This window comes from Ailuropoda melanoleuca, chromosome 10, assembly GCF_002007445.2.
Source record: "Ailuropoda melanoleuca isolate Jingjing chromosome 10, ASM200744v2, whole genome shotgun sequence".
Taxonomy (NCBI): Eukaryota; Metazoa; Chordata; class Mammalia; order Carnivora; family Ursidae; genus Ailuropoda; species Ailuropoda melanoleuca.
In genome coordinates, this window is record NC_048227.1 from 77035154 (window position 1) to 77050768 (window position 15615).

The 15615-nt window shown below is 40.6% G+C and overlaps 1 protein-coding gene across 2 annotated transcripts in view; it reads left to right on the forward strand.

Moving 5' to 3' along the window:
• Window positions 1-15615, forward strand: part of L3MBTL3 (L3MBTL histone methyl-lysine binding protein 3) — a 111564-nt gene that overhangs the window by 72728 nt on the left and 23221 nt on the right. For both annotated transcript variants that reach the window (XM_002923340.4, XM_002923341.4), the window contains 3 exons: window positions 446-560; window positions 1764-1866; window positions 11061-11210. In XM_002923340.4, the coding sequence (XP_002923386.2) occupies window positions 446-560; window positions 1764-1866; window positions 11061-11210 (368 nt within the window). The remainder of the gene's footprint in view (window positions 1-445; window positions 561-1763; window positions 1867-11060; window positions 11211-15615) is intronic.

Below are 15615 nucleotides of genomic sequence, written 5' to 3' on the forward strand. Positions count from 1 at the left end.
TGGAATAATGCCTTTGGCAAGACATTTCTTGATGGACGATTATTTAAAAATAGGTCAGGGGCGCCTGGGTGGCATGGCGGTTAAAGCGCCTGCCTTCGGCTCAGGGCGTGATCCCGGCGTTACGGGATCGAGCCCCACATCGGGCTCCTCCACTATGAGCCTGCTTCTTCCTCTCCCACTCCCCCTGCTTGTGTTCCTTCTCTCGCTGGCTGTCTCTATCTCTGTTGAATAAAGAAATAAAAAATCTTTAAAAAAAAAAATAAATAAATAAAAAAATAAAAATAGGTCATAGTGTAAATGAAGTAATTTAAATAATTGGAAAAAATGTATTTGGTGTTAAATCTACTGTATAATTTAGAAGAGAAGGAAAATGGTTATGGTGGGTAGATCTTTTATTGTAGGAGCTTTTGTGACCTGAATGGTACTGTTAATTTTTGTTTTCCAGGTTCACTTTGACGGCTGGAATAGTTGCTATGATTACTGGGTGGATGCGGATTGTCCTGATATTCACCCTGTGGGCTGGTGTTCAAAAACTGGGCATCCTCTTCAGCCTCCTTTGAGTAAGAGACACAAGGATAACTTAAATAAATGTTTCCATGTTCTTGTGTGGGGTGCTTAAAGTGTTCTTTCCTCCTATCCTTTTCTTTCTGCTTCTTTCTCACTGTACATTTCTTCTCTGTGTAATCTTTTTCCTCTAACTACATTTTCAGTTACATGGTAGTCACAAAAATATAAAAGAAAAAAATATAATGTTTGAAAAAGCAAAGTTGATATAGATTTTTTTTTACTTTTATTTTGAAGTACTCATCACCTTTTAAAATTGATACTGAATTTTTGGAAGACAGTTTGTCAGACTATCAAAATTTAATGTATCAGAAATGATTTTATACTATAGTTTTGCAAAATGTTACCATTTTGAGAAACTGGGCAAAGTTTACAAGGGCTCTCACTATGAGTTATTACTTAAAACTGCATGTGATTTACAATAACCTCAATGAAAATTTCCTTTAAATTCAATTTTTAAAAAAATAAGCACTGACAACTTGACATACCATAATTTCAACTTTGAAAGAAAACATAGACACTGTAGCAAAAAATATGTAGGAAATACAATAGATTATTGCGGGGTTTTAAAAAGTTTAGGGTGCCGCCCCCCATCTAGTGGCTTCACTTCTGCTTGCCGCATACAAGCTGCATAAAGGTGCAGAAATTCACATCATAAAAATTCACATGCATGCCGTTTGTTAGAGTATATTTAAAATAACAGACCTTGGAAACAGACATTGGTTAAGTTCTGGTGCATTCATAATACAGACACTGTGCAGCAGCCATAAAGAGTATTACCATTGAGATGGGAAGATCTACAAGACATGAAGTTAAAGACCAAAGGAAAAAAAATGTTTCAGGATATGTACATCTGTGCTATCCCTTGTATGCAACAGAATGAAACAAAACTAAGAACTTGATACATATATATAATGTGTGTGTGAGGATTCATATGCTAATTATGTTATTGATGAAAATTGTTTAGAATCTCCTCATTAATTCACATTTAGATGTTTCTGGAATTTGTGACATTGAAAGAGGGTTAGATCAAAGTCTACCATTTCACTATTGAAGAAAGATAGTGTGGACAAAAACATAGGGAAAAACCTTTAAAAATAAAGACTTTTAAGGTATTTTTAATTTTTATTTTGCAGCATTCTGGTTAACTTTATGCCCCTTCTTTGCTTCTCTCATTTTTTCCCCTGGCTTTCTTATAGGCCCCTTAGAATTAATGGAAGCTTCAGAGCATGGAGGATGCTCAACCCCAGGATGTAAAGGGATTGGCCATTTTAAGAGAGTGAGACATCTGGGCCCTCACAGGTATGTGGTGCTGCCACTCACGTGGGAATTCCTTATGTGGTCAAAGACAGGGTCCCATCCCATGCATGTGTAAGATAATGATTTCCATGTGTACTAATAGATGTGAGCTAATTTTATATTTCGATTATGAAATGTGGTTTCCATAGTGATCCTGTGAAAGTGAAGAGTATATCTGTAGTTAAGTCTTCCTGGGAGAAAAATGCATTCCCAGCTTAAAATAGGTTTACTCTAGCTGTTTGCCGTTTCTTGACAGCCTGACCAGTTGTACGGATACGTACCTTCTGAAAGAGTCGCTTTGGGTTGACCGTTAATAATGAGAAGACGACAGGCCCTGTTGAGGTCTTTGGTAGAATATGATATGATTGGGGGACTCAACAATTTGAATAATGAGAAGTGAGATTATCGTAGATTACCAGCAAAGATCACAAGAAGCACAAATATAAATAGTCATACTTGAGAATGCATTGATCCAAAACAGTGTTTTTCAGTGTTTTCCATTATCCCTAAGTAACTTAAAAAAGAAACCAAAATTATGCATTTGAAATTTGATGTATTGTTTAGGCAATTTAGGGGTCTTTGTAGACAGTTAAAAATATTACTGAAATACCTAGAAATTCCTATGATTTGACTGAGATTTTTGAGGAACCAAAAGCATCACCTGTTTAGGGATGTATTAAAATAATCATTTGTCAATGTAAGTGTTCTATCTGCATGTTAATTGGATTGCCCAGTAAGGACAAGGATCCCTTGTTTATCTAGTCTGTACACACTGTAAATCAGGGTCTTTGAAAAATCTGAATATTGCACTGCCTGTTCCTCTAAGAGTTAATAGGAATTGTAAAATTCGAGTAATTAATAATGCTCGCTTTTCTTTTCTTTTCTTTTCTTCTATTTTCTTTTCTTTTCTTTTCTTTTATCTCTGCAACCTCAAATACTGCTTATCTTCCTTTTGCAACACTCCTCCTGAGATTTTTATGAGATTCAGTCTGTTCCAGAGTAAATAGTCTAAGCATAAGGTGATGATTCCGTTTACAAATATCCATTTAAAAATCCTTTTCGGGAGTGCCTGGCTCTCTTAGTCGGTAGAGCATGCAACTCTCGATCTCAGGGTCGTGAGTTCAAGCCCCACATTGGGCATGGAGCCTGCTTAAAAAATAACAATAATGAAATAAAAAAGAAAGAAAGAAAAAAAAAACCCTTTTCATATTGTATAAGTGCAAACCCGAAGGTGCATGATTAATTTAAACTAAATTAAAAATACTGTACCTTGAAAGTTGTTCAGTGTTGCTGAGTGAAAGCAGCTAGATTATTTTTCAGACATTATATAAGTCTAAATGCCAGAAATAACTCATTAGCATGCTAAATTTCCATTGTATATTAATAAATTATTTCATTCAGTAAATATTTTTGAGGAGTTTTTTTTTTCCAATAATAACTAACGTTTATTAAGCATGTATTTACTCTACACAAGGTATTGCTCTGTTTTACATTTATGGATAATCTTCACAACTACCTTATTAGTTTTAGTATTATTTTCTTCCAATTTGTGGCACTGGAGAGGTTTACTGATTGACTGCTGGTGAGGGGGAACAGGGAATGGCACCCAGTCTTGCCCAGGGGTCTGTGCTGTTGACCCCTCTCCTCTCACTGCCTCTCGAGGCTCCACTCCAAGAATTAGTCACAGACCCAACCTTCAAAGAACTTGGGGACTAATGGAAATATAAATCTGTACATAAATTAATTAAAATACAAGGTACAAAACAATAACTGATATTGAACCTTTGACACATGTACCAACCCCAAGATGTTCATTGGATTGAGGCAGTTTGTTCAACTTATGAAGGAAAAGAATAAAGAAGGTGTTTTTTTTTGGTTTTGTTTTTTTTTTTTAGGCATGAACATTGGTATTATGTTGTTGGGGTGTGTTGAAATTTCTGTTTTGGCCTTCTGGAAAGGAAACCCACCTTAAAGCAATGTCTATCGTCTCTTTAGGAGTGCTTCTAGTCTGAGCAGAGAGGTTTGCCTGTCACGGCAAGGTCTTTGGTGACACTCCTGTCCCCTACCTGATGGCACTGGCCACTCATTATGACCACCTTTTCCCAATTGTGCCGTGGACCTTTGAGGGTTCCTCAGCGGAGCCACACTCATTTCGCAAAGTTTCAGTGATCATCTTTGGAGCATTTCTTCGGACATACAGTGTTGTATTGGCTAAAAGAAGGGAGAAATTGTGGGGAGAGTCATGGAAGATTTTATGGAGAAATGTGGTAAAGAAATCTTTCAGTATAATTGGAACCAGTAGAGAATTACTCATTTTTTTTGGAATGAGCGAGGAAGCAGTAGACCTGGCTTGAAGACATGTATTGATAGAGAAGCGGTGTTGGTTGCTCTGTCAGATGGAGGGCGTAACTAGCAGTTCTGTGCGTGAGTCTGGGGCAGAGTTCCTGGCTGACTGGAGCCTGGGGAAGAGGGGTGCATGTGGTTCAGACAAGGAACAGCCACTGTCAGCTCCTGCTCTCTCCCCTTCTTCTTAGCCCTTTCAGCTGGCTTTCCTGAGTCTTCCCGACTCTGCTGTCCTATTTACAACACTCAGAGCTCTGTATCTGGCAGGATATTAATCCTGAACAGGCACAGCCTGTTTTCCATTTCATTAGTAGACTGTGGGGTAGCTGCAGCATCATGGATATTCTTTTAAAAGGTTCATTTCACTGGCACTTATTTTTGTCCTTGCTGGGAATGCTGTGGTTAGGAAAACATAATGAGAAAATTCTCTTTGGATTAATTTACTGAGAAACTGCATAAATCAAAACATGCATTCTTTGCTTAGATAACAAGGAAAGTTGCTCTTTTAGCAAGAATAATCAGTTTTATGAACACGTAAGCAGAAAGCTATGTTTTGACTAGCAGTTGTTGTTAGCTCCTCTGAAAAATTATAATAGTTGAATTTGATGTAAGAGGTGTTAGAAATAGAACATGTGTCTCGGCGATGAAATTTGAGAATCCGATGTTTTCAGATGTTGAAATGTAAATAATCAGTGAGTGAGTCGAATGTGGATGTTATTCGTATCTCTAGGGATACTCAGTAGCCAGATTGCTCAATGCTCTCTTTCGAGCAAGGGAACATTAGTCCCGGTGGTGTCGCGCTGTTTCCCTTTGTTGATTCATTCGCTTGGGCTACTGAAAGGTCAAAGAAAGGGAGGAGATTGAAGGAGAACTAAAGTGACATGAAAGTGGACATTCTGCATCTCTAGTGCCGTCCGAAGTAAGTCTTTTCTATGAAAGATGTGATTGTGGAGGAAATAAACAAGAAAAAAATGGGAAGTACTTCCAACAACCTCTAAAAGGTCATTGTAAAGTCCATAAAAGTTTTAAAAATTTAAGAGACACCTGCAAGCAATAAACATCATCCTGATTGAACGCCCATCCATCCCTGCATCCAACCACATTTACCGAGTGCGTGCTTTGGGCAGGTCCGGGGTTGGGTGGTGGACAGCACCGACGAGAGGGTCCCTACCTCTCAGGAGCCCAGTCTGGTACACACAGTTTTCGAGAGGCATGAATGGAGTAGCACCCTTTTCCTGAGGGAAGCAGAGAGCCTCCAAAACTGAGGCCCATTATGGAGTTTTTGATGCAGCTGTGTATCTTGGCTGATGCTCTTTTACACAGTAGTGGTTAGGAGTTAGTCTGCTTCTCCTCTCTGAGTAATGACGACCGGTAGGGCTTATTGGTGACTTCTGATGTTCCAGGCACTCTTGTAGGACTTACCTGTGTGATCTCACTTCGTCCTCACAGCAGCTCTGTGAAGCAGGTGCTGTTCCAATCTCGGTTTACAGGTGAGGAAACAGGGCTGGAATAGTTAAGTACGTGCCCAAGGATCAGACAGTGGCAGAACCAGAATTCAGCCCCGGCTTGGCTGGCACTCAGCCTCCGCTTGTAATTCCTAGACGCTCACGTACAGCAAGTGGCCTGATCGAGCCTGCCTCACGGTTTTGTCATGACGGAGTGGGGGAACGATGATGTGATCACTCAGGAAACTGAAGGTGTTACCCATTTGTTTAAATAAATGTATTCACAATTACAAGGCTTTTAAAGGTGGCAGTGGGGAGTAGTGAACAAGGCAGTCCTTTCCCCCTTTCCTCATAAGCTGTTCCAGTCTGTCATAGGAAGAACTGCCTTCTTAGAGGGGCCGCTGGAATATTTGTGTGTAAAGCTGATATGGAATCATTTGCCCGTAGAACAGGGTGTACCCTAATAAAATCCTGACTGTAGATAGCTGTGTAATCCTCTTCCTCTGCTCTCTGAGGAACTACGTCATGGTAAAGAGTGACATGTATGTAGATAACGTGTGCGTCCATGTAAACACGATACACACAGCTTAGTACACGAGGAACTAGAGATGATTATGAGCCTAATGAGAACCCACTTTCTCCACAGAAGTTTGGTCAGCACTGGTGAGCTATAAAGTTAGTAACTTTGAAACTGTATGAACCTTGTAAATTGAAGAACAAGGAAACTGGCAAAGAGGTTAAGTATTGGCTCAGTGCATCTTAGCTCTGTGACAGCAGGGTCTGCTCGAAGACGGTACTCCAATGGATTTCATGGTCATAGGTTAAGGCTAAGGGCATTCTTTGATAGTGCAAGGTACTGTTTGCCCCCATACGGTAACGGGACAGCCAGAGTTCATCATCGGACTCTACCAAGAACTGATAAAGTTGACGCTGAGCAAGTTCCCGTTTTAAAGCCTCAGTTTCTACATCTGTAAAACGAGTGTTAGACAAGGAATGACTTCCCCGGGTCATGGGAGTTAAACAAGATAATGCAAGTGAACCACTTAGCTGTGTAATGCAGTCGAGCCGTGGGGATGACGATATTGTTATCATCCTCATTTTGCAAGCGAGAAGACGGAGTCTCCCAAGTTGGGCTTACCCTTCAGTCAGTAGCGGAGGCAGCGACGGAACCTTTAGAACCAGGTTCCTGATTTCTGTGGGGGATTGCCCGTCCCTCCATACGCCTGAACCTCATTTGCATTTTGTGGCATACCCTTTTTTTTTTTTTTTATCACCACCCACTTCAGGAACCAGCTGGTTTCCTTCTCTACCCCATAGTAGGTGTAAAAATGTGAGATATGTAAACTCATTTTACTTCTCTCAGGGTTCCAAAGAAGAGAGGGTGTCAGCGTAAAATTGATCATTGCCAGACTCCCTTCACAGATCAGCCTGGCCCATTAGTAAATGCCTGCTTGGAGGGCTGTGCACACTTCCCGTACTTCAAGTTGGGAGTTTGAAATTCCTCTCTGGCCCCCAAAAATACAAAAAGGCAGATGTTTAGACAGTAAGTCCTGTTTTGTTCTGCAGTCTTGCCTTTCTGTGAGCAGTCCGAGTTTATATGTCGTGATCTTAGAGAGATATATTCTTTCTTCACTTCGTCAACAAATGGGTGAAGGGGCTGTTCTCATAGATCTTATATTTTAAGACTTCTGACTGTAACTGTTCACTCATGTGCGGTTGGAGATATGCAGCCCCTCTTAAGAATACTGTGGGTCTTCCCAGTGTGGGAGCGGGTGGGGTTAGGAACAGGGCTCTCATTTTCTTTACTTCATATCTGAGAAAAACCCTAGGGTGGATGTATAGATAGTTCTTCAGTAATCGTAAAGCCAGGTGTTTAACTGTGAGTGGAACATGATGGTTGCAGTATTTATAGGATTAGCAGCATACTGTTTGTCAAAAAAAACACAAAGCATTGTATTTAGATTTTTTTCTTGCTGTCGCAACATACAAGGAGATAAATTTGTAATAGAAATACACAATATGAGGAAGAAAGAATAAAACAGAGTTAAAGATGGCAGTCTGAGGCTTAGTTAATATATTTCCTTTGTCAGAAACAGAGATTCAAGAATAGCAGGAGAAGCTGGTTGTATTTCTTATCTTTTTTCTTCAGAAGAGGGGAGTTCATTGAAGATGATGAATTTGATTTTAAACATGTTTATTATGAGGCAACCCTGGGTCATTTATATTTTGTCTGAAACAAGATAGGTGTAAGGCAGGGCTCCATGTCCCTCAGGGGAGCTACAGGGAGCAGAGCCTTTCCCCTCCTCAGGCCTCTGGCAGTTACTGTGTGGGCAGAAAACCGAATCATTGCCAAGCAGATGCTGCCACCTGGGTCTTCCATCAGGAGGAATGATGTGAAGGCAAGTCACACTTGGTGTTTGCAGCCTCTGTGGAATTGGGGGTTGGGTGGGTGTGGAAGTGGTTGAGGGGTTTGCAGAACGAGTGAGGGCCACGGCCCCAGGAGCCCCCTGTCCTGTGTAGACTGTGTCTGGGGTGGAGAGCTGGTGGGACCTTTCTTCTTGCCCAAGCCTGACTGCCCAGTCTTCCTACTGAGCTGTCCACTGCCCTTGTAGTAAGTTTATTTCTGCTTAACTTATGCAGAATTGGTTTTTGTTATTTATAGCCATACACACTGATTAGTACAAATATCCCATGAAGGATTCCATGAGGTACTTGAAGGATTCTTGTTCAGAAGACACGTTGTGGTTGGTGATGGATTTTTCCTTCACATCGTTACTGAATGAATAAAAATGAGTTAAAATAGTATGCCCATTCTCAATGAGATAAATGAAATAGTAGGCTCATCTTCCTGCGCTACTTTGTTGCTGTGTGACATTGGGCAAGCAACATCTCTACTTGATTGTTTAATAAACATTCCACAATTCCTTGGGGCGCCTGGGTGGCACAGCGGTTAAGCGTCTGCCTTCGGCTCAGGGCGTGATCCCGGCGTTACGGGATCGAGCCCCACATCAGGCTCCTCCGTTATAAGCCTGCTTCTTCCTCTCCCACCCCCCTGCTTGTGTTCCCTCTCTCGCTGGCTGTCTCTATCTCTGTCCAATAAATAAATAAAATCTTTAAAAAAATAAAAATAAAAAAAAAATAAACATTCCACAATTCCTGATGTTGTCCCTAAATCTGCTTCTCTCTCATCATTCTCATCTTGGGTGGGTGGAGGGGAAAAAAAAGCATCCCTATCACCTCCCAGGTCTTCAAGCCAGAAACCTAAAGACCACTCTTAAATCCTTCTTTGATGTCATTCCCCATCAACCATCCATGCACAGGTTCCCTTGGAGGGATCACAGAGTTACCGTGACTGCTTCAGCCACCCAAATCCAAGTCGCCATGATGTCTTTACTCTTACGTAACTTCTTTTGCTCCAATTCTGTCCCCTTGAAATCTTCCCTCCACAAAGCATCCTGAGTGATTGTTTTAAATTGTACCAAACCATATCATTCCCTTATTTGAAGGTCCTCCGGTGGCTTCACATCAAATGTAAACTAACCAACTGAACTCATGACCGTGGCCTACCAGAGCCAACATAATGATACTTTCTAGTGCATACCCTCCCCTTGCTCACATACTCAACCATCACTGGCCTCTCCCTGCCCCAAACATGCCGAGCTTTTCCTGCGTTTGCGCTCTTCTTCCCATTTCCAAGAATGCTCTTCCCATGAACATCTGATCATGTGTTGACACAGCAGGCTTCTTCCTGACCTTGAGGGCACTGCTCAAATGCTGCCGCTTCAGGGAAGCCCTTCCTCACCACCTGTGACAGCCCCATGTTCTCTCTTAGGTCACACTCCATGGCATTTGTCACTATGTGAGGTTGTCTAATTTATGTTTGTGCAATTGTGCAGTGCTCATCTTCCCCCCAAAATATCAGCTGCATGAGAGCAGAGATCTTGTCTTTTTATTTTCCGTTGTGTTTCCAGTGCCTAGAAAGATAATTAGGACTTACTAGATACTTGACAAATACTTATTGAACAAATGAATGAAATAATTAAACACTGAAGTTACCTGAGCATTTTAAGCCTCAACTTGTCTCATGAGAAGCCTTCCTCATAGGATATTGTAAAGATTAAGTACAGTACTGTGCTGAGCACGGTGCCTGACATATAGTGCGTGCTCTGTAAATGTGACTGGTTATTGCTTTTGTTATTGTTGGGTTAGCAATATACATTTATGTCAACACATGATCGGATGTTCTTTACATTTGTCTTTTGCATAGATAACAGTGTAGAGTAGTATGTAGTTAAATAAAATACAGATCGTATTGTAGCTTACAACGTACCTGTGATAAGTTTTATAGGCCATTATCAGAATCACTTAGTTTTCAAAGTCTTCCCTCCTTCTCCTAGGAGAAGGTATCTGATTTCCTTGGTGGAGAGTAGACATGTATTGTTTAAAATTTTTCCCTGGGTGATTATCAACATTCCCACGATCACCTAGAGAAAGGAAGAGACATGTAAGACACTAATATAATTTATCTAAGATCCAAAAATTTCCAGATTTAAGGAGGCTTCCTAAAACCAGAGGGGCAAGAAGGGCAGTTAGTTGGAGGCCTGAGATTCAGAGGTAGCCCAGTTGTTCCGGAGTCTGGAAAGCTGTGGCATAGGCAGAGGATGATACTGACTTAACATTGATTTAACAATTAGTGACCTAGATTTCCGTTGCTTGGATAACAGAAATGATCCCCATAGGGGACCTGAGAGACCAACTGGGGGTCCAGAGGGCACCGATAGAAGGGAAGTGAGCTGAATGGGTCATGAGCCAAGTTGGCATCTGGGCTTCTTTCATATCAGCAACAGGAGTAACTACAGATTGATAGATGTGTTGCCTAGGATATCAGGTGTCCATCTGAACCTGGAGCCAGGAACACTGGGGAACCTCCTTCCTTTGAAGGGACAGCTGTTATAAGGGAAATGACACGGCCAGTGAGGACCCTGAGGTTGGAGGTTCACTTTGGGAAGCAGATCTGCTCCATCAGTCTCTCTCTGACCCACCTCTATCACCAAGCCTCCTATGAGGTCTTAAGCATTTCTCTCTTGGGGCTGATTGTTCTTATAGATATAGGCAGGCTCTGCCCTTGGACAAGACAGAGGGGATCCTTCCGTGATCACTGCTCAGTTCCAAAGATTTCATCAGATTGCATCTGAACATCTGGTGCAAAGACACATTTTCTATCAGAATATACTTGCATTGTCTTAGAGATAAAGTATTTCATCCTATATGTTTAATCATACATATACCCATATGTAAATATATATAACATTCAATTAAATTTTGGAATTTTATATTCTATAGCTTGTCATTTTAATTAGAGGTATGTTCTAATGAGAATCTTCTTTTCTTTTTCTTTTACTATTTTAGCGCTGCCAACTGTCCCTATTCAGAAATCAATTTGAATAAAGACCGAGTTTTCCCAGACCGCCTAAGTGGTGAGATGCCCCCAGCTAGTCCAGCCTTTCCAAGAAACAAAAGGGCTGACACCAATGAAATCTCTTCATCTCCTGAAAACAGGTAATTCAGGTGATAATATTAGTGTTGTTTAGAAGTGCTCTGGTTGAAAGAGGTTTTCTGTCTCAGATGCTTTATGTTCTCTGGTTATCTTTTCTCGGACAGTATTGAAAATGCATTTGATTTAATGTAAAATGATGATGGAGATCAGTAGTGGACTTAAAACAATTAGGCAGAGGGTTATAAAAGCATATCTAAATCAGATAGGCTTTCTTCTTACTTGTTCATATTTTAGTTGAACTTTTTTGGTGTTAGCAGTTTAGAAATGCCAGTCATTTTACTTCATGCCAGTTCATATTTCCAAATGAACTGATCAATATCTATCTAGAACCATCCTTTATGAGAAAGGTGTCAGATTTTTGTGAAGAATATACATTATTTCTTTTTCATGCTCATGCCAAGCACTTGTATATGTGTTATTTCTTTTAATTATTAAGATGTTAATTGCACTACATTTGACCCTTGAACGACATGGAGGTTAGGGTCACTGACTCCCCACATGGTGAAAATCCAAGTATAACTTTTAAGTCTCCCAAAAACTTAATATAGCCTAATGTTTACTGAAAGCCTTGCTGATAACATAAACAGTTGATTAACACATATTTTGAAAGTTACAGATATTGTATATGGTATTCTTACAATGAAGCAAGCTAGAGAAAAGAAAATGTTATTAAAATCATAAAGAAGAGAAAATACATTTACAGTCGTATGTATATATTTATTAAAAAAAATCCATGCATAAGTGGACCTGCTTAGTTCAAACCTATGTTGTTCAAGGGTCAATAATAGAATAAGCTCCTTTAGTTTTGATTTCACTCGTGGAGTTGGAAAGTTAAGCTCAGTGAATTATTAAGTAAAGAACTAGATTTTGTTTGATCTTTAAGTAAAAGGTCTGTGCCCTTACATTAACTGAGGATACTACTAAAAAAAAAAAAGAGCAGATTAGTGGAAAGATATTCCCTTGTGTTTAGATTTTGGGAGTTTCTTTTATGGAGTATTTAATTAATTAATTAATTAAAGATTTGTTTATTCATTAGAGAGAAAGAGCTCACACATGTGCCTGAGCGGGGGAAGGGCAGAGGAGAGAGCGTCACTAGCAGACTCCCCACTGAGTGCGGAACCCACCTCAGGGGGATCCCATAACCCTGAGATCCTGACCCAAGCCAAAATCAAGAGTTGGATGCTTAACCGACTGAGCGCCCCAGGCGCTCCTTTTAGGAATATTTTGAAACCTAAGGCAACACAGTTTTTTATTTAAATGGTTTATAACTTCTCTTCTTATGGATGAGCCAGGTGGACACTTGAATGAATAAATTTGATTGTAAATTCGTAGCAATGCTATTGGAGTCATGGTGTTTCAGGCCTTAGTATCCTTATACAAAAGTAATTTTATCCAATGGATGGGCGAGCTGTAAGTTCCTTCATTATTCACCACAGGAGGATGATTTTTTTTTTTTTTACCCTTAAAACTATGACTAATGCAACATAAACTCATTTTACCCAACCCAGCACTCCGAAATGAGGTCCTACCACGTGAGGAAATTTATTTTGAGACAAATAAAATAGTAATTCATACAGTAGTAATAACAGAGTTCATTGACTCTGACTCACAAGGTGGTAAGACTACCTAACGTTTAGATTTCAGAAGCCAAGATACTGTTTAAAATATCAACAGAATACTCCAAAAATCCAACAGGTCTACCTCACACAGGCTTTACACTCACTGTCTGGGCTCCGGGCCAGAGTCTCCTCACAGCACAATCTCTGTGGGATGATTTTCTAGGGTCGTCTTTAACTCAGAATTTATGTAAAAAAAACTGTATTGGATTTGACCATTCTAGTCATCTGTCTTCTCTGAGGTGTGGTCATGGTTCTTCATGTAATCAGCCGGGATTTAGGGAACAACCTCAGACGTTTTTAGTTTTCTGTATAACCTATCACACATGTTTCCTATCTAAATAGTTTTCTGTGTCATAGATTTTTAGCCCATACTGTCTTTTGCGTCAGTGAATTCCGACCTACCATTACTTTGTGTGAGTGAATCTTTGTATTAAGGTTAATTTCAAGTGATCTGCTTTCATTCGGTAAATGAGTGTGCCATTATTCATGGTTTTAGAGACTTCGTTTAGATTTAAGAATCTTGTCTTCATCTTTCCAGATTTACTGTTTTTATTTTATTTATTTTTTTTCGTAACTAAAAGTAACCTGAAAGATTTGATTAGTTACATGCAAAGGAAACACAAGGGAGATGATCGAAATGACCCCTCAATTTTTAAGGTGAACATTTTTTACCAAGATTTTTTTTCTCACAGTATTCTTTATGCATAAGTATTTTTAAGAGGTGATGGCAGACACTTTGATGTTCCAACGTAAATGCTTCATTAGGCATACTTGAAAAAGCAATATGTTTCAAAATAACACAGATCGATTTATTCTTTAAAAATTTTAATTTTTTCTTTAAAATTTTTGAACATTGACTTCAGATTACTTTTTTCTCCTACAGTCCATCACTAGTTCACACAGCAATCCCAGTGGTACTGGGTATTTTAGATACAAATGATCATAAGGTGGCAACATAATAAATGCTAACAAATAAAAGAAGGGTTGTTAATGAAAATGTGTACTTTAGGGCTTGAGGATGGTTGATACAAGGTAAAATTAACAGGGTAGAAGTTGGCTGGCTTTGCTGCTGTAAGTGAATCTGTATGAACATACTCGATATTTTTTTCATTTCATAAGTAAATATAAAGCTTTGGATTGTTGATTTCTTTAACCTGGACTTAAGAATCAAATCATGAGCTGTGCAAAGCGCTGAGAGCAGTGACTAATAATAAGCCCTCAGTAAATGTTAGTTTCTATTAATGGGGCAAGAGGAATAGGTTACCTATTTGTTGCCCAACATTCTTTACTTCTGGGGAAGCAAAGGAAAGGCTGGCCCATTTCCTTGATATTCCTAAATTAAACTTTGAATACTGCATTCAAGACAGTTCTCACAATACCGGATTATGTTCTTTCTTCTTTTCCCATATTCATTGCATATATGGAAGGAATTTTTCATTCAGGTTTTAACACATTTTCTTTGCATCCTTTGTAATAATTTACTAAATTTGGTAACCAGACTCTACTGGTTTTCTTGGGTTTTTTTTGTTTGTTTGTTTCTTTTTCTTTCTTTCTTTCTTTTTTTTTTTTTTTTTTGTAATGCACTTCGGCACAGCAAGAGACCATTTGCACCCTCAGAAGTGGACCCTGAGACAGATTCCGCTGCAGGTGGTTTACTTCCGTTGCAGGAGGCGAGGAAGACCTCAGTAGGGGAGTGGGGAAGTGAGCTGGGGAAGGGCAGACCTCCGGTGAGAGCCTTGTCATGCTGCTTCCCACGGTAGCCTGCAGGAGCACAGTCCCGCTGCGACCACTCTGGGAGTCGGTGTGAAACACACATCTCAGAGTTTGCCCTCCACACATCTCAGAGTTTGCCCTCCGTAGGGGGTAGGGAGCTGTGCTGTTTAAACACCGGTTACCTGCAGTCACAGAGCAAGGAAGCTCACAGCTGTTCCCCAGCGCATCCGCCCTGCGGCTCAGCGGGCCAGCAGCAGAGCCCGGGTTACTCCTTCAGGAAAGCGGAGCAGGAGAGACGGTGCAAGCTGGCTGGAAGGGGAGTGCTGTCCCGGGAACATCGGCTGGGCACTGACCGTGGCTGCTACACCTTCCCTCACTCCCCACCACCACCCGTTTCAAATGCCAGAGGGTCACTAGAATGAGGACTGCACTGGCTTTGCTTTTGATCTGGAAGCTGACAGAACCAGGCCAGATAGAGTAACAATGCAAGGAATGTGTCTATCCTTTTCATACCGTAACCATTATTTTTTTTTAAAGATTTTATTTTATTTATTTGACAGAGATAGAGACAGCCAGCGAGAGAAGGAACACAAGCAGGGGGAGTGGGAGAGGAAGAAGCAGGCTCATAGCAGAAGAGTCTGATGTGGGGCTTGATCCCATAATGCCAGGATCACGCCCTGAGCCAAAGGCAGATGCTTAACCGCTGTGCCATCCAGGCACCCCCGTAACCATTATTTTAAGGGCTGGTTCACAGGCCACCTGCTTGGGCTGGGCCTGGGGACAGCTAATGTGCCACAGCATTAGCTCCTAGACTTTGCATCAGATTTCTGGGGACCTTCTTAGAATTCAGATTTGGGGGCCCAGGCCAGCCCACCAGAATCTTCCAGGCTAGAGCCTAAGAGTGTGCATTTAAAAAATTGGTTTGGGAGTAGATCTCCCTGCTTGACACTTGCAGTGACTTTCCATTACTCCTGAGCATGGCAAGGTCCTATGTACTCTGGCCCCTGCCCAGCCCTGCCAGGCTCATTTTTATTAAACGGAATGCCTCAACCACCGTGGTCCTCAGACGTCCTTT